This window comes from Chaetodon trifascialis, chromosome 3 (genome assembly GCF_039877785.1).
Source record: "Chaetodon trifascialis isolate fChaTrf1 chromosome 3, fChaTrf1.hap1, whole genome shotgun sequence".
NCBI classification, from domain to species: Eukaryota; Metazoa; Chordata; class Actinopteri; order Chaetodontiformes; family Chaetodontidae; genus Chaetodon; species Chaetodon trifascialis.
In genome coordinates this window covers 1832378-1847403 of record NC_092058.1, presented here as the reverse complement: position 1 = coordinate 1847403, position 15026 = coordinate 1832378, and the positions used below count along the sequence as shown (strand labels likewise).

General features: G+C 48.9%; 1 protein-coding gene across 2 annotated transcripts; it reads right to left on the bottom strand.

The window, feature by feature from the left end:
- Positions 1 to 642: 642 nt before the first annotated feature.
- On the bottom strand, positions 643 to 14056 carry LOC139329425 (DDB1- and CUL4-associated factor 1-like). Of its 2 annotated transcripts, none has more exons than XM_070959745.1 (30): positions 13922 to 14056; positions 12661 to 12857; positions 12495 to 12571; positions 12316 to 12389; positions 11792 to 11905; positions 11257 to 11394; positions 10568 to 11140; positions 10268 to 10369; positions 9047 to 9205; positions 8738 to 8917; positions 8521 to 8630; positions 8079 to 8178; positions 7728 to 7897; positions 7463 to 7587; positions 7303 to 7379; positions 6796 to 6960; positions 6514 to 6669; positions 5369 to 6025; positions 4936 to 5213; positions 4641 to 4839; positions 4129 to 4211; positions 3914 to 3998; positions 3597 to 3830; positions 2942 to 3035; positions 2734 to 2838; positions 2415 to 2488; positions 2118 to 2207; positions 1681 to 1836; positions 1471 to 1594; positions 643 to 732 (listed from the first exon to the last, which is right to left on the bottom strand). In XM_070959745.1, exons 2-30 carry the CDS (start codon positions 12849 to 12851, stop codon positions 668 to 670), a joined length of 4755 nt encoding a protein of 1584 aa, XP_070815846.1. In that variant the 5' UTR covers positions 12852 to 12857; positions 13922 to 14056; the 3' UTR covers positions 643 to 667. The 2 variants fall into 2 exon arrangements, with proteins under 2 accessions (XP_070815846.1, XP_070815845.1); XM_070959744.1 differs by lacking the exon at positions 13922 to 14056 and adding an exon at positions 13482 to 13552.
- Between the last annotated feature and the right edge of the window lie 970 nt (positions 14057 to 15026).

Genomic DNA, 15026 nt, shown 5'->3' with positions numbered 1-15026 from the left:
CACATCCAGATATTAAAAGCAGAACAGACAGTTTCCTGTCTGCTCCTTCGTGAAGAGGTGGGCTGTTGTTTTATTCTGTGCATAGAAACATGAAGATATCTGTCATATCTGGAAGCAGAAGAGAAGAAATCTGGTGAAGGAATCACGTCTTGACATGTCCTTCAGCTTCTGTGAGCGCTCGCTGTGTCCGAGGACCGGACGTGTCTCACTGGTGTCCAGTTTTTATTGCTGTAAAATGAGGATCCGAGGCTCCACACTGGTCACCGCCTTTGAGTTTGTATTTGGTTTTAGCTGCGATCATTTGAGAAAAATACAATACGTATGAAAGACTGCTGCGCTGTGGAAACAAGAGGAGTTATTCTGTGAGTCCCACCAGAGAGTGGGTCCAGTGGATCAAACAGAATTTCATTTAAACTGGAGGCTTTAAGCGCCGTGACTGTCAGATGAGTCCAGCTCCCTCAGTGGTTTGGTTGGTTGGTTGACGGTCGGTGAATTCACCGTGAGCACAGTCAGGAGACGGAAACGTTCGGTAACAATGAAGGAAGTTTCCTCTGCAGCAGAGCAAAGTTCCGACTTCCTTCCAGTCGAGGCAGAGAGCCACGTAAACACCACGGGCGTATTTCATCCACGGAGGAGGAGGAGGAGGAGATTCACGTCCCCTCTCAGGTCAGGAGAACCATCGGTCGCTGAGGGCCTGGAGGATCTGAGTCTCATCATCAGACGGTTCTGGGTCTGCAGCATGAGGACACACAACGACACAACAACACAGCTTACAGCTGATTCCAGAAAAGTCTCGACGTCCACTCAAACTGAGTCATGTGATCTGCTCAGGTGGCGTGTAAGCAAACTTCAGGATTTTATGACGGTACAAAGATGATTTCAGCTTCAATCCAAATCTAAACTACAGTTAAGTCAATCTGCTGCTGTGACCTGACGAGGACGTGATGTCCTAAACCATGAACAAGCATGTGACCTGGCGTGTGTGCCGTGCTGTGTTCGTGTTTAATCAGGTCCACGTTAAAAAGTCTGTGAGTGTCATTAGCATTGATCACACGAGGCTGAGATAGGTTTGATTAATAATGCTCACAATCAGTTACGTCATCAGGGTCAGTGGATCATGTGGGTCCATGTGGTGCTGATGATGCAGGATGACATCACTAAAACCGACCAATGAATGAGCCCAAACGACATCGTGGTTTGTCCTCTGACTTGAAATCAGCGTGAAGACGAAACACAGCTCCAAGGTCAAATGAGCCGAACCTCAGGTGTGAAAGTGTGTGTGTGTGTGTGTGACCTGACACGGTGTGTGTGTCCGTGTGTGTGTGTGTGTGTGTGTGTGTGTGAATGGCTATCACTCCTGACGAGTCGTAAAGCTCTCACTGTGGTCAGTCAGAGCAGAGAGGTGCGATATGAACGCAGTCCATTCGCCATGAACCAAACAGCTGACTGACAGGCGGCGCTCTGACTCACAGTTTGGGTTGTCGGGGTCAAACGAGTCCGATCCGTCATCGCTTCTGTCTGAATGGTCCGAGTCGTCCGAGTCGTCGTCGTCGCTGTTGTCGTCGTCGCTGTTGCCGCCGAGCAGATCTGCGATCTGAGGGGAGGAGCGAAACAACCTTCACTGGAGACTTTTCCTTCACTGTAAAACCCACAAAGCAATCAGTCAGTGAGATTTAATACCTCCTCATCTGTGGGAGAGTTGGGCTGGTCTCCGTCCTCCGGGTCCTCGTTATTGGCCAGCTCCTCTATGAGCGGGTCTGTGTCCAGATCGTCGTCGTCGTCGTCTTCGTCGTCGTCTGTGTCTGAGGAATCATCATCGTCCTGGTCTTCGTCATCCTGGAAGACATTCATGACATTCATTAAAAACCACATGAACTATTTTGATCTGGATAGAATCTCTGTTCATATTCAGCTCATCTGTATTCATATTTGGACATCTATACTCATCTTTTGGAGTCACTTCCTGTCCTAATCATGTCAAACTCTGTAATGTCCCTGTTTGTGCTGCATTCCTTGATCATAAATGAGTCTCAGCTTTCCAGCGATGTACAAACTTAAACGGACGGCCGTTAAAATGACCTTTGAGACCAAACCGTGGTCAGCTCCGTGCGTCTCACCTGATCATCATCGTCTCCTTCTTCTGGCAGCTTCTGTCGTCCCACCTCGTACAGACGACACACCGTGTCCAAGCTCACCGTGTCCTGGTTCTACGCAGAGAAACACAAACCAGTTCTCAGGTTTCAGGTTCAGGTTTTCTTTCAAATCTTAAACTGGACTAAAAAACAAACAAACAAATCTGATTAAACTGCTTATGTTTATGAAAACAAGCAGCAGCGAATTAACTCATCCATGAGTTTATCAGCAGAAAATCAATCAGCATCGATTCGCTCGCTGACGAGCCTCAAGCAGAGTACCTCAATGACAGCCAGGTAGCAGTCTTTGGTGTCGGTGCAGAGGTCAAAGATGTTCCTCTTTACATCCACCGTGGCTGAAAAGAAGAAAATCAAGGTCAGAGTTAGAAACTAAGGCCAAGGAGAATTAAAAGGTTCGACCACTAGGAGTCAGCAAACACACTCAGGAGCTTTACAGCTGTTCTCCCTGTTTAACACACGTCCCTCATTTACAGACTGAAAACCCCAAACGGTCAGTTCAGGTGATTTCAGTATGCTGGAACAATGACACGTCTGCAGCCAACCAATGAGCTTTCTGCAGCAAACAGGAAGTGCAGCCTACCAATGGGCTTGTAGTCCGTAGCATCGAAGGTCCTGAAGGACGAGCCGAAGGGACTCTTCATCTGTTGGTCCATGGCATCGTCCTCATCGTCAGCTTGCAGCATCGCTGTATAAACGAGTGCGTGTGGGAGACAGACCATAATATATAACTCACTGTACAACGTCCACGAAACACACACGCCTCCACCTCCACCTCCACCTGTACGTACCTCCATACATGATGGTGGCGTTGCTGTTGAAGACCAGCCTGCACTGGTCCAGGGCAGGGACAGTGTGCAGGAGGTGGAATGTCCTCAGGTCCCACTGAGAGCTGCTGTCAAGTCAGACGAGTGCAGGACAACAAAGGACGCTCACTAACCCACTGCTCAGACACTGATCAATCACCTGATCGAGCGCATATCGCTGCCTAACAACCGTAAACAACACGGTAAATATTAAAGTTCAAACATGAGGAAACTGACAAACCTCCACAAAACAAACCGGATAAAACGTGTTGATGAGTCTCAGTGGACTCGTTTTGTTACCTTTGGATTTTGGCTAGCTGTTTCCCTCTATTTCCCGCCTTTATGCTAAGCTAAGCTAACCAGCTGCTGGCGGGAGCTTCATATTGACTGAGCACTATCAACCTCATCAACTTCCTCCTCCCAAAAACTGTTCATTTAAATGAAGCTCTGCTCTCAACAAGGCGCCGCAGGACAAAGCAGAGTCTCCTCTAACATCTGAGGAAGTGTTTCCATTGAGTCAGAGGAGGAACAGGAAGTGAATGTTTTGCTCTTTAAAAGGTGAGCGTGGCTGCAGAAACAAACAGGTGTAAAGCTGACGTTTACAGCTCAGATCTCAAAGAGCGCCACCATCAGAGGATACAATCTCAGTGTTGATGATGACCTCCAGGCCGTTGGGATGGAAAACGCCGCTGATGTTCATGTTGAACTTGTCAAACTTATGGATGGCTCGCGACGCCCGCACGTCCCACAGCACGCCGTCGTTCAGCACCAGGTCGTCGGTGGGGTTGAAGGTGGCGCAGTTCCTCTTGTAGTTGTTGGCCAGGGCGGGGTCGTTCAGGGTCAGAGTCTTCTGTCCCGTCTGGATGTCGTAGATCTGCAGCGCACAAGAACATGTGACACGCTCATGAGAAAATCCTTAAACCAGAGAAGAACATTCAGTGAAATAAAAGCACGTACGTGAGCGACTTGGTCCTCGGTGCCGATGACTCTGTCCTGAGAGAGTTTGCTGAACTCCACGTAGTGATCGTCTGCGAACGAGTTCCTGCAGGAGAAGCAAACACTTCAAACACCGCGTCCACACGCTGTGAGGAACATGGACTCTGAGGCTCGTGTGTGTGTGTGTGTGTGTGTGTGTGTGTGTGTGTGTGTGTGTGTGTGTGTGTGTGCTGTACTTCTTGCTGAAGACTCCGTCCATGCTCCACAGAGCAGACAGGGGGAAACTCCAAGAAGCACAGGTGAGCAGCATCTTCCCATCCTGAGAAACGACATTTAATCAAAGCTTTTCCACTTAAAACCATAAAATACGACCTAAAAACAGAGAAATCAGTTCTCAGATGCAGCTGAAACACACAACACCAACTTCATCACTCTCTCAATGAGTGTCGCTCATCTGGTTTTAGCACAAACTGCTGTAAAAAGTCAGTTAAAAAGAATGATTTATCCTTTCTGAGCGGATTATCTAAACATAAAAGAACCGCTATGAAAGCAGCTTAATGAGCAGAATCAAGGATGGAAATCATTAAACCTGCAGGAAACTAGAAGGCAGCTCTCATATCACACACGGTCAATCAATCTGCAGCTTTAAGAACACAGAAGACGTCCTTCATCATCATTACTTGATGATAAAAACTGTTATTTCATTTGCTCCCAACCGTCCACCACAGTGATGTGTGTGGAAACGTACCCGGGAGGGTTCCAGGTGTGTGATGGCCGACGTGTGGCAGGTGTAGTTGGCCACCTCCTCCCCGGAGAATACATTATAGAGTTTGAGGCGACCCGAGCAGGTTCCCAGCATCAGGAAACGCTCGCGGGCTGAGAAGGCACAACAGGTGAACCCGCTCTCGTCTCCGTCGCCCTCATGAAAGACCGATATCGGACGAAACCTGAGGGAGCAGCGGAAAAATGATGAACTGGGTCTCATGTAGTTCGCTCAAAGATGAAAGAGCCACAGACGCAGCCTGCCTCAGGTGAGGAGTTACCTGCTGAATATCAGATGTCGATCCTGACACCCTCTGTCCACGCCTCCGTATTTGGGGTACAGCATCCGGCTCCCCAGGCGGGCGGTGAAGTTGAGCGGCGCCTGTCGCCTCTGCTTCGGCTCGGGGCAGCGGTGGGGGGTGAACAGAGAAAAGGGGGGGCAGGTGGCGACGGGGTTGGGGCAGCGGGCGTGCTGCTCCCTCAGGTACTCGGTGATGATGCTGTCCAGGTTCGGGGGGGATGGAAGGTGGGGCTCCAGCTGCTTCTTCATGGCTGGAGTCTGACGGAGCGAGAAAAAGGTGATTTTATTCACAAACAGTCAAAAGAAATCAGAGCCAAAAGGTGAAAAATGATTGTAATGATCATCTGATTAATTTTGTGTCAATCCAGGAACTGATGGACAGATTCAGTCGGACTGAAACGTGTGTGACTGACCTGGATGAAAGCGCCATGGTCAGACTTCTGCTTCAGAGCGCGAAGTTTTCTCCCTGAGCCGCAATGAGCCACCGGGCGCTCCCGCGTGAACGAAATCCGGCCAACCGGGTGCGAGCCCTGCCCATGAGGTCCGTGATGAGGGGTAAGAGAGGGGAGGGCGGAGAAGGAAGAGGAGCACGACAAGTGAGGGATCCCCAGGGAACGAGAGGAAGTGGGCGTGGAAGAGGAGGCTGCAGCTGTTGAGGAGACAGGAGAGGATCCGACATGGCCGACGTTACGAGACGCGATCCCGCCACTGAACCGGCAAGTCCTGGCAATCACTGAGGAGGAGGAGGGGGGAGGCGTGGCGCAGGAGGAGGAGCTCGGGCAGAGGGATAAGTACGGGTAAACGGGTAAGTTCGCCTCCTTAACGAGTGTCGTCGCCGTGTCGTGGAGCCCTTTCACCATCAGGTGGTTTCTGATCAGAATGAGGAGTTCCTTCTCAGAAAAGGTGATCAGCGAGTGGGCGACCACGTTGGCCCTCTGCAGGCGAGCCAGGGAGACGTCGGTGCCCATGAGGAGAGGCTTCCCCGACACTCGCTCCGTCAGCTCGGCGGCATACCGGCAGAAACGGACGTGCTCGCTTCGTTTGTCCTGCAGCACCGGCTCTTTCATTAGCTACGAGGTAAAAGACAGAACAACACGTGTGGGAGATGATGAGTCATACTTCTGGATGTGGTGTGCAGAAAATCCCACATTTCAACTTGTGGACGGCTGCTGTTAGCATGTTAGCCATGCTAGCTCCCACTGCTTATGTTCTAACCGCTCTATTTCTGTCCCGTCTGCTTTTGGCCACACCAAGTGATTACATTTGACATTCGTAAAGATTCTGGTCTGACTGCAGCTTCAGAGTCTTATTTAGCATGTTAGCATGCTAACAAGCTTACATTTGCTAACTATTCTAAACGCAAAGTACAACCATCTGGCTATTGTTGAGATGTTTCAGTGTGGCCCACAGCAGACTGACACTGTCCCCCCAGGAGTCTCTAAAAAATCTTCACTTGTTCTTTTCCTTTGCTGAAACTCTCAACAGACAACACGAAGCATTCATCCTCAGCGCTCGTGTTCGTCAGTGTTCTAACTTTGAGGGGTGATCTCGCGCTCACCTGTTGAATGTGGCTGCTGGTGAAGAGCGGCAGTTTGCTGATGATTTGTCTGATCGCAGAGCTGCGAGACAGTCCAACCAGAGCCTTGCAGGCCAGACCACGGATCAGGTCCGCGTCAGTGATGGGCATCTTCACCGACAGCAGGGACAGCAGCACCTGGGGGGGACAGACATGACAGTGTGGGCCAGTCCGTGATACAGAGGATGGAGGAACGAAGCATCCACACACACTTTTATAGAAACGTTTTTATCTTTATGTACATTTTCCTGTATTCATTCTCACCTTTATACCGTTGTTGTTCTGCACTACTTGCCACATGTGGGCCAGCACTCTGTTGTGAGGAGTGGGGGGATGCTGGGGGTGGAGGGACAACCTGAGGGGGGAGACGGCAAAAGCAGCTGTGGTGTTGAGGCTCTGGTCCGGAGCACACACACAGTTTATGATGACCTGCGGCGGGACGGGGGGAGATGTTGGTGGAGACAAAAAGCTGATGTTGTTTCTCTTCAGTACTTTTATTTGATAAACTAATGGACGGTTATATTGTTATTAAACTGGTGACAATGTGGAGAGAAACAAATCTTTTTTCTCCTGTATGATCAGTGTCACAGCTAATTTCATCATTCACAGCGTGGAGACACATAACTCTACAAGGTGAAGAGTCTGCAGACATGCTAACAGTCAAATGTCAACCTGCTGGTCCTCAGGTAACGTAACTGGACCACAGTGAAGGACAGACTGACAGGTGGACACACGGCCATGTCGCCAGTGCTGCTGATTGAAGCTGCTCACCTGCAGCGCAGACTTCTGGATCTCAGCATCATTGGCAAACACTTCTCCCTCTGCGACACCCAGAATGATGCTCATACCTGCAGCAGACAGAGGACACACACTGAGGGACATCCGGGACAAAAGATGCGAAGGCTGAAAGTGAAAACAGAGTTTTACTGACCCACAGTGGACACAGACGACCTGGTTTCATCCAGAACGTCAACAGTGTCCGCAAGCACCAGCTGGACTTTAGGGACCACCATCAGGATTGCCAGGATGTCCAATGCATAGCGCACTGTGTCACTCCTGGACAGACAGATGGACACACAGAGAGGGAGACACGTTCACACAGTGAACAGAGGTTTCCTTCACAGGTCACTTCTGCATGTGTCTGACATGTCTGTCACCACCTCCTGACAGCATATTTCCTGTGGGTGTGTCTTTACCTTCCATAGTACGTCCTCCAATCACAGGCGGCTGAAATGAGCTGCAGCATTAAAGGGACACAGGACAGTTTGTAGAAGATCTCTACTGGTTCCCAGTGGAGCTGAGGAGGCCCACAATTGATGAGAAACTCCATCATCTCAATGACCTGCTCTCTGGTGTATGTATAAGCCTGGAAACACACACACACACACACACACACACACACACACACACACACACACACACACACACACACACACACACACACACACAGAGGGTATGTATTTAAGATAAGAAGATGAACACACACACAAACACGTCTGTGCAAACATGATGATGATGATGATGATGATGATAAATAGACCAAATACCTTGTAAAATGGCTGCTGGGGAACGCCGCCGCCTCCCTCTGATGGGTGCAGGGACTGTTTGACCTGTTCAGCCTTAACGGCCAGGTGAGCCTCGAAGTACCTGAACAATAAAGAGACCTGCTCAGTCCAAAGTGTTCGCAGCTGCAGGTGTGCGTGAGGCAGCCTGTGCCAAGCTGCAGGCGTCTGCATGTCGCCACAAAGGAAGCTTAAGACGTTCACACTTTTTTGTAACGGCAGCATGAAGCAAACGAAGATCAGTTTGACCAAAACAAGGACAGACATTAAAGTCTGACAGTGACTTCAAACCTTGACGGACATTTAACCACACACACCTTTTTAAAAGCACGACTGGATTGTGGCCTTAACACCCCAAATTTACATCCACTGACTCACAGACAGGTTATCTGCACACCTGTACCCACCCACCCATCCTTTGTGTTACCTGCGCAGGGCCATGCAGGTGTGTTTGGCGGTCTGTCGGCTGGAGAAGACCTGGTCATCACTCATCACGGACACCTCGCTCTCTGTGTTCAGGATCTCCAAAGTACTGATCTGCAGGGAGAGAAGGAGCCTCGTCACGGCGGTGCCATCGTTCATTTAACGGAAACATGCTCATTATTGAAAATGCAGCCTGAAGCAGATGAAGGGTTCGCTCTGACCAGGTTGACCAGCCTGCGCAGGCCGTCCTGCAGGTCGAACAGCTGCAGCACCGCCCTGAAGGAGAAGGAAATGGAGAAGAACATGGTGGCGTGGCAGACGCCTGAAGCGTGGGAGGACTCCAGCAGCCACAGGGCGTAGGACACCACATCGGACAGCACGCCGTCTGCGAGCGTGCACACCTGCAAACACACACGGCAGAGGTGAAGATACAAAGGCAGAGTGTGTGTGTGTGTGTGTGTGCGTGTGTGTGTGTGTGTGTGTGTGTGTGTGTGTGTGTGTGTGTGCGTGCGTGCGTGCGTTCACCATACCCTCTCCATAGCATCCTGATTGTACGCCAGGTAGTAGAGGCAGAGCGAAACCCCGGTCGCTGCCATGGACGGCCTCGGGATCTGCAGGAGCTTTTGGACTCCTCCGTGAGCGATGAACTCTGCTGCAAACTTCTTGTGGAGGAGCAGCGAGGCGAGATACTGATGAGAGACACAAGAGACAAAGACACAGCTGTGAAGAAGAAGAGTGAAGAACAAACAGATGCTGTTCACAGCACACCACGGCTGGAACGAACCATTATTTTCATTTTTCTCTATCAATCGATTTGTTGTTTGGTCTATAAAATGTTAGAAAACAGTGAGAAACGTTGATCAGTGTTTCCCAGAGCCCAGGATGACGTCCTCAGTCCAAAGATACTGAGTTCACTCTCACAGAGGACTCAAGAAACCAGAGAACATTGAGAAGCTGGAATCAGAGAATTTAGACTTTTCTTAAAATGACTCAAAATAGTTGGTGATTAATTTGATAATTGAAAACTGATTGATCAATCGTTGTAGCTCTCGAGGAAAACAAAGCCATGACAGAAATGCGTTATCAAAGATCCAGAAAGAGAAATCTGATGTTAAACCAGGAACTCTGAATCTCCAGAGACGATGTGACGCGTCGTGTAACTGAGTCCCACTGAGGCAGCACATCAACTCAAAGCTGACGCAGACTTTTTTTTTAATTTGTCTGCAAAATAACACAAAACAAAGCTCAGCTGCTATTGGACCGACGTCACCGTCAGTTCTAGCTGCTGGGCCCGAAATCACATGCAAACAGTGAATGTTAAAGCGTGCAGAGGACGAGAAAGATACTCAAGACCTTTTTCAATGAAAGACTTTTTAATATCTGCTTCAACTCTCGTGCCAGCGTCTGCCCCACCCACAGAGGTTCAGCTTATCCTTCACACACAGACGTGTTCCTCTGCGGGGGGGGGTCAACGAGACCCTCCATGAACGACTGTTTGACCGCTTTAAGGCTCAATCTGTAATAACGTTTTTACAAAGATGACTGAAGGGTTCGATTTGAAAGGACAAATCCAGCAAAATAGACAAAAGACAGATGTGTTTAATGCTGTTTTTAGAAACTCACCTGATGTAAACATTTTCTGTCTTTTACTTTAAAGCATCCAGAGTTTACTTATTAAAGTAATGAACCAACCAACTGGATTAAACAGGAAGCAGCCTGAACAGATGGAGCTTTGTGGACAACAGTCTTACCAGGAGGGCATCGAAGGTCAGCTGGACGTTTTTCGTCTGCCTGAGGTCGATGTAGTTCATCAGCAACGAGCGGGTGTCCAGCTGCATGAAGACAGCCAGCAGCTGCAGCAGAGACAGAGATCATTGGATTAACAGTGAGAGTAAATGAGAGATTAAAAGATGGAGGTGAAGACTCCTCTGCAGTCTGAGAGGAAAGAGTCTGCGCTGATATCTCAATCACACGTCATCTGAAATACTGCTGTCCATCTTTGAATTATTTCAGGATTCACGAGGAGCAAGCGGTGTTTGTTGGAGCCTCACCTCCTGGTAATCTCCGAGCGGAGTCAGATACTGCAGGATGAGCCTCTGCTCCATGGCCGGGCTCAGCGGGGAAAGGCGGTAGTCGGAGCCAATCATCACCGAGCTCATCTCAGACCAGGAGGAGCTGTTGGCCGGCTGCTCGCTGGAGTCGTTTCTCTCCGCCTCCTCCTCGGTCCTGAGGGACGAGGAGGTGAAGTTGAGTTTCTGCTTAGCCTTCCTCCCGTTCTCCTTCACTGCCCGTCTCCTCCCTGCTCTTCCTCCCTGCCTGTCCTCCGTCTCCCTGGAGGCAGGGTCCGGGCTCGCTTGATAAATGAAGTCTGGAAGCAGTCGAGTGGAGCCAGATCCGCCGCCGGCTTTCAGGGCTGAACCGAGCTGTGACAAAGGTTTGGAGCTGGCCTTTGACACCGACCTGCTCCTCTCTCCCTCCTCTTCCTCCCCTTCCGTCTTGTCTTGCTGGGCTGTCGAGGTGCTTGAGGTTTGGCTTGTTTCAACCTGAGGGTCCTGAGGTAGATTCTGGGGCCTCTTGGCCTCTTCAGTTTGCAGCTCATGCAGGCGCTGAATCATGATCGGGACCTGGACGTCCAGAGGAAAGAAGCCTTGTGGGTAATCGTACTTTAAGCTACAGCGGCGGCTAACATGCTAGCTGTATTTAACCTGTTTGTGTGTCCATGTGTGTGTGTGAGACCCACCAGCTGAGCGTTCTCCTCTCGGTAGCTCGCCGCCACTTCCTGGTTGCTCATGGCTCTGGCCAGCAGGCCCGTGGCGTAGACGCACAGCGGTCGCTCTGCTTCACGAGCCCAGGTGAACATCTTCTCGACCAGACCTTCCTGTCTCACACGGACACACAGAGATGATTCACTCTCAGCCAATCAAAGAGCAGTAAAGAAGCTTTATAGTGCAGTTTTCATACTTTAAGCATCTTAACTTCTGAACCACCTCTGAATGAAAATGAGCTGAAAATAGATCCTTGTTTTGTTCTCATCAGACCTTTTGATCATTCTTGTGGCTTAAAATGATAAATCAACTATAACTGCAGCATTTATATGGAAATTCCCTCTTTTACGTCAGTTATTATCCTGAATGTTTCCTCTTCCTCGTAGCATTAATGCTCATCACCATCAAACACCTGCTGCACAGGTGCTCACTCTGTCTGCTTTTTTAAATTCTCCTTCATGCTGCATCATCTGACATGAAAAGTCCACGGCTCGTCCTCTGAAGCTGTACCTTCTCTTGGAAGACGACGGCGGTCTCCAGGCCCGGCATGATGTTCTGAAGCAGACGGCAGGCGGCCGTGTTGAGGTCCAGCTCTCTGCTGGTCATGACGTATGTGTCTAAGAGCTGGAGAACACACACGCAGAACAAATCAGAGCCCGTCATCAGTCATTCAGAGAATATATGTCGGTTGTTTATTTCTAATCTGTTTTCATAGTTTGAAGTGAAACAAAACAATAGTTCAGTCTGATTATTAACTGCTAATGAGACCTTTTCTTTACGGCTGTTTAAGTTAAGTCATAGTGAGTAAACTGTGAGTGAAACAAACGATCAGCAGAAAAATCAAGTCCCCATTTTGATAATTTACCAATTTTTAATGTAATTCAAGCACAGGTGAACACCATTCTCTGTTTCCAGGTTCTTTAACGTGAGGATTTGCTGATTTTCTCTGTTTTATATGAGTATTGTATAAAATGAATATTTTGGGGTGTTCACACTCAAACCACACGCTGAACAAAGGATGCAGCAGTCCTCACCGCATTAGTGAAGTCATCGTTCATAAACAGCATCTTCAGCAGCTGTCCCAGCATGCAGTCTGGGTCTGCCCGGCCTGCAAAGTCACACAGGCGTCAGGAACTCAACAGCCAATGAGAGCAGGAGCTTCAGCTCAGCTCAGTCACAGGACAAAAGTTAAAAGCGTGTTTCTGATGCTAACCTGGATGACGGTCATCGAACGGATCAGGGTCTGCTTTGTGATACTCTCCCGTCTCCCGTTCAAGCAGCTCAGATATTCTGCAGAAATCAAAGAGACGCAGTCACCTCCAGGAAAAACATCCAGAGACATGAAGACGTTACGTCCAATAAAACAAACCACTGCTAACTTTGTGAGGATGGACAACAGCTGCTCTGTGGTGCCCTGCTGCGCTTCTTCCCATTCATCTAGCAGCGCGGCCAGATCCGCCTTAACGTCCACGGCCATGGCTACTGCCATGGCGGCCGACACGGCGGCCGACAAGGCGGACGACAGGACAGCCGACACGGCGGCTGATGGTTCTTCTTGCGGGGAAGCCATGGCTGCCTGGAAGACAGAAGGAGGAGTGGAAAAATTAAAAAAAAAAAAAAAAAAAAAAAAAAAAAAGAGCCTGAGAGAGAAATTCACACCTGCACACAGCCAGCCAATCACAGCATGAAGTATACTGACGCCTTCACTCTTAAGGTAATTAGTCAAGTCAGAAAAAATGAGGCATAAGATGAAAAGATGATAAAAACCCTGCGACGTTAGAAAAAAAAACAGGAAAGGGATTTATTTACTTTCAAAATAAAATAATGCAATCATGTGTTCTGCTGTGAAATGAATGATTCTATCATTTGGTCTGTTAACGGCTGATCGTATCCTGATATCAGCAAGTATCTTTGTTGATTTTGCAGCTTTTCTTTCAGCCACATCCCTGAGCTGTACCTGGAGACTCACCTGTATCATAACACCAGTATGACCACGCTGTGTCTTCTGTGATCACACAGTGTCTCTTCTGATTAACAAAACTCACGGCTTATTGAAAGCTGCTGGGACAGTTAGAGGTGCAGCAATAACTTAATATTAACGGGAGTTTCGTGGAGACAGAAACACACCTGAAGAAGAGGCTCCACAGACCTTCACCTTGACCTGATCCCTGTGTGATAACCTTTGACTCCTAATACTCACCAGCAGTTGTCTGGCTGAGGCTCGACGCTGAGACATTACAGAGCAGCTTGTCTCGGATATTGTGAGAGATTATCAGGGCTGAAAACGCCTCCTTGGTGCGTGAATCCACTCCAACAGGTGGCCTCTGCCCAGGACAGCTGGCTCATCAGCCGCCGCTAAATGGACACTTTGTGCTCCGCGCGTGAGCTCAGCTAACGCGGCAAGACGGTTAGCGAAGTGGACGTTAGCTAACAGCTAAATTCACGGCGGTTCAGTGTCTCTTAGAGCTAAAGGACACACGGTCCTCCTCCCTCTGGTTCACGTGAAGGCGAGCTAAGATGGGCAGAGGCCCGCGGAGCAGAGGGAGGAGCGGGAGCAGCAGGTTGACAGTCAGTCGCCTCATGTCAGACACAAACAGCTCCAGCTAGCAAGACCACCGTGTTTTAAAATGACACACTCACCCGAACATGAGCCTCTCTGCGCCGCTTCTCTCACTTCAGCTCGTCGCTGTCAGAAGTTCAGCTGAATTTACCGGAAAGGAGCAAATGAAACAACGCTGACATTAAACCTTTAGGGAAATAAAAAGTTTCACGTTTATTTTCAAACTTCTCCCGGTGGCTGCACGCGACGTCAACGGACGACAGGCGACGTTCGATGACGTAGGACGTCGAAACGCCTGATGGGACTTGTAGTTAAAAATTGCAGTAAACATGTTTTCTTTCAGTTTAGCTTATGTATTACAGCGATTTATTAGTAACAAATAAGATGTATTTTTCAAACCTAAAACAATCTTAAGAAAAGCTCATATTCATTTTCAAACAAAACAAATGTTTTAACCTCAGAAGAGTTCAGAAATTAACATTTGCTTACTCTGATTTTCAGGCTCTCCAGTCTTGCACATCACTGGTGGCTTTCTGCAACTGCTATCACAAAAATTCAGCAGCTCATGTTGGTGGTTTGGGACCATCCATCTTCCTCGTTGTCTCAGGTCTGGGTCTTCCTCTGGTGGTCCTCCACCCACACCTTGACTGATTGATCATCCTGCACCTGAAGCTCACAGCAGATGACCTGACCGCAGTCCTCTTTGGTCCGGTCCCGGTGGTGTCATAAACCGCATTCAGTGCTTTTTTTCTAGTTTCATTTAGGCCATCCTCGCCTTGAACTTCAGCTCAGCCCTCGTCGGCGAGTCTCTCTGCGGTTGTTGAGTGACAGCCGGATGAGTTGATCTTGTTTTTATGAACCCTGCATCCCTCTGCCAGTTAAGACAGAACTTCATCCATATTTTCCTCCTTTAAGACTCAAAGATATTCTTTGATTCCACTTACTTTTGAGGTACAAGCACTGTTTCTGCCACCCAGCTGATCCTGGGACAGTGATGACCACAGCAGTGGTTTTTATACTTTCCTCATGAAATCAGATTTGGTTCATGTGATCTGATAAGTGCCTTATTAACTTGAACCTGACTGGGATTTGATCAGATGCTCTGTATTCCTACTTCTGTTCAGATTAATGATCAATATCTGGAATAATTAATGATAAACCTTCATCGTGTATGAGACCCACACA

Coding starts and splice junctions, on each gene's coding strand:
- LOC139329425 (XM_070959744.1), bottom strand. CDS start 13,517: ATGTCTCAGCGTCGAGCCTCAGCCAGACAACTGCTG. Junction 12,390..12,494: donor GTTCGATGACCGTCATCCAG/GTTAGCATCAGA, acceptor GTGACTTTGCAG/GCCGGGCAGACCCAGACTGC. Junction 6,026..6,513: donor CCAGCAGCCACATTCAACAG/GTGAGCGCGAGA, acceptor TTTACCTCGTAG/CTAATGAAAGAGCCGGTGCT.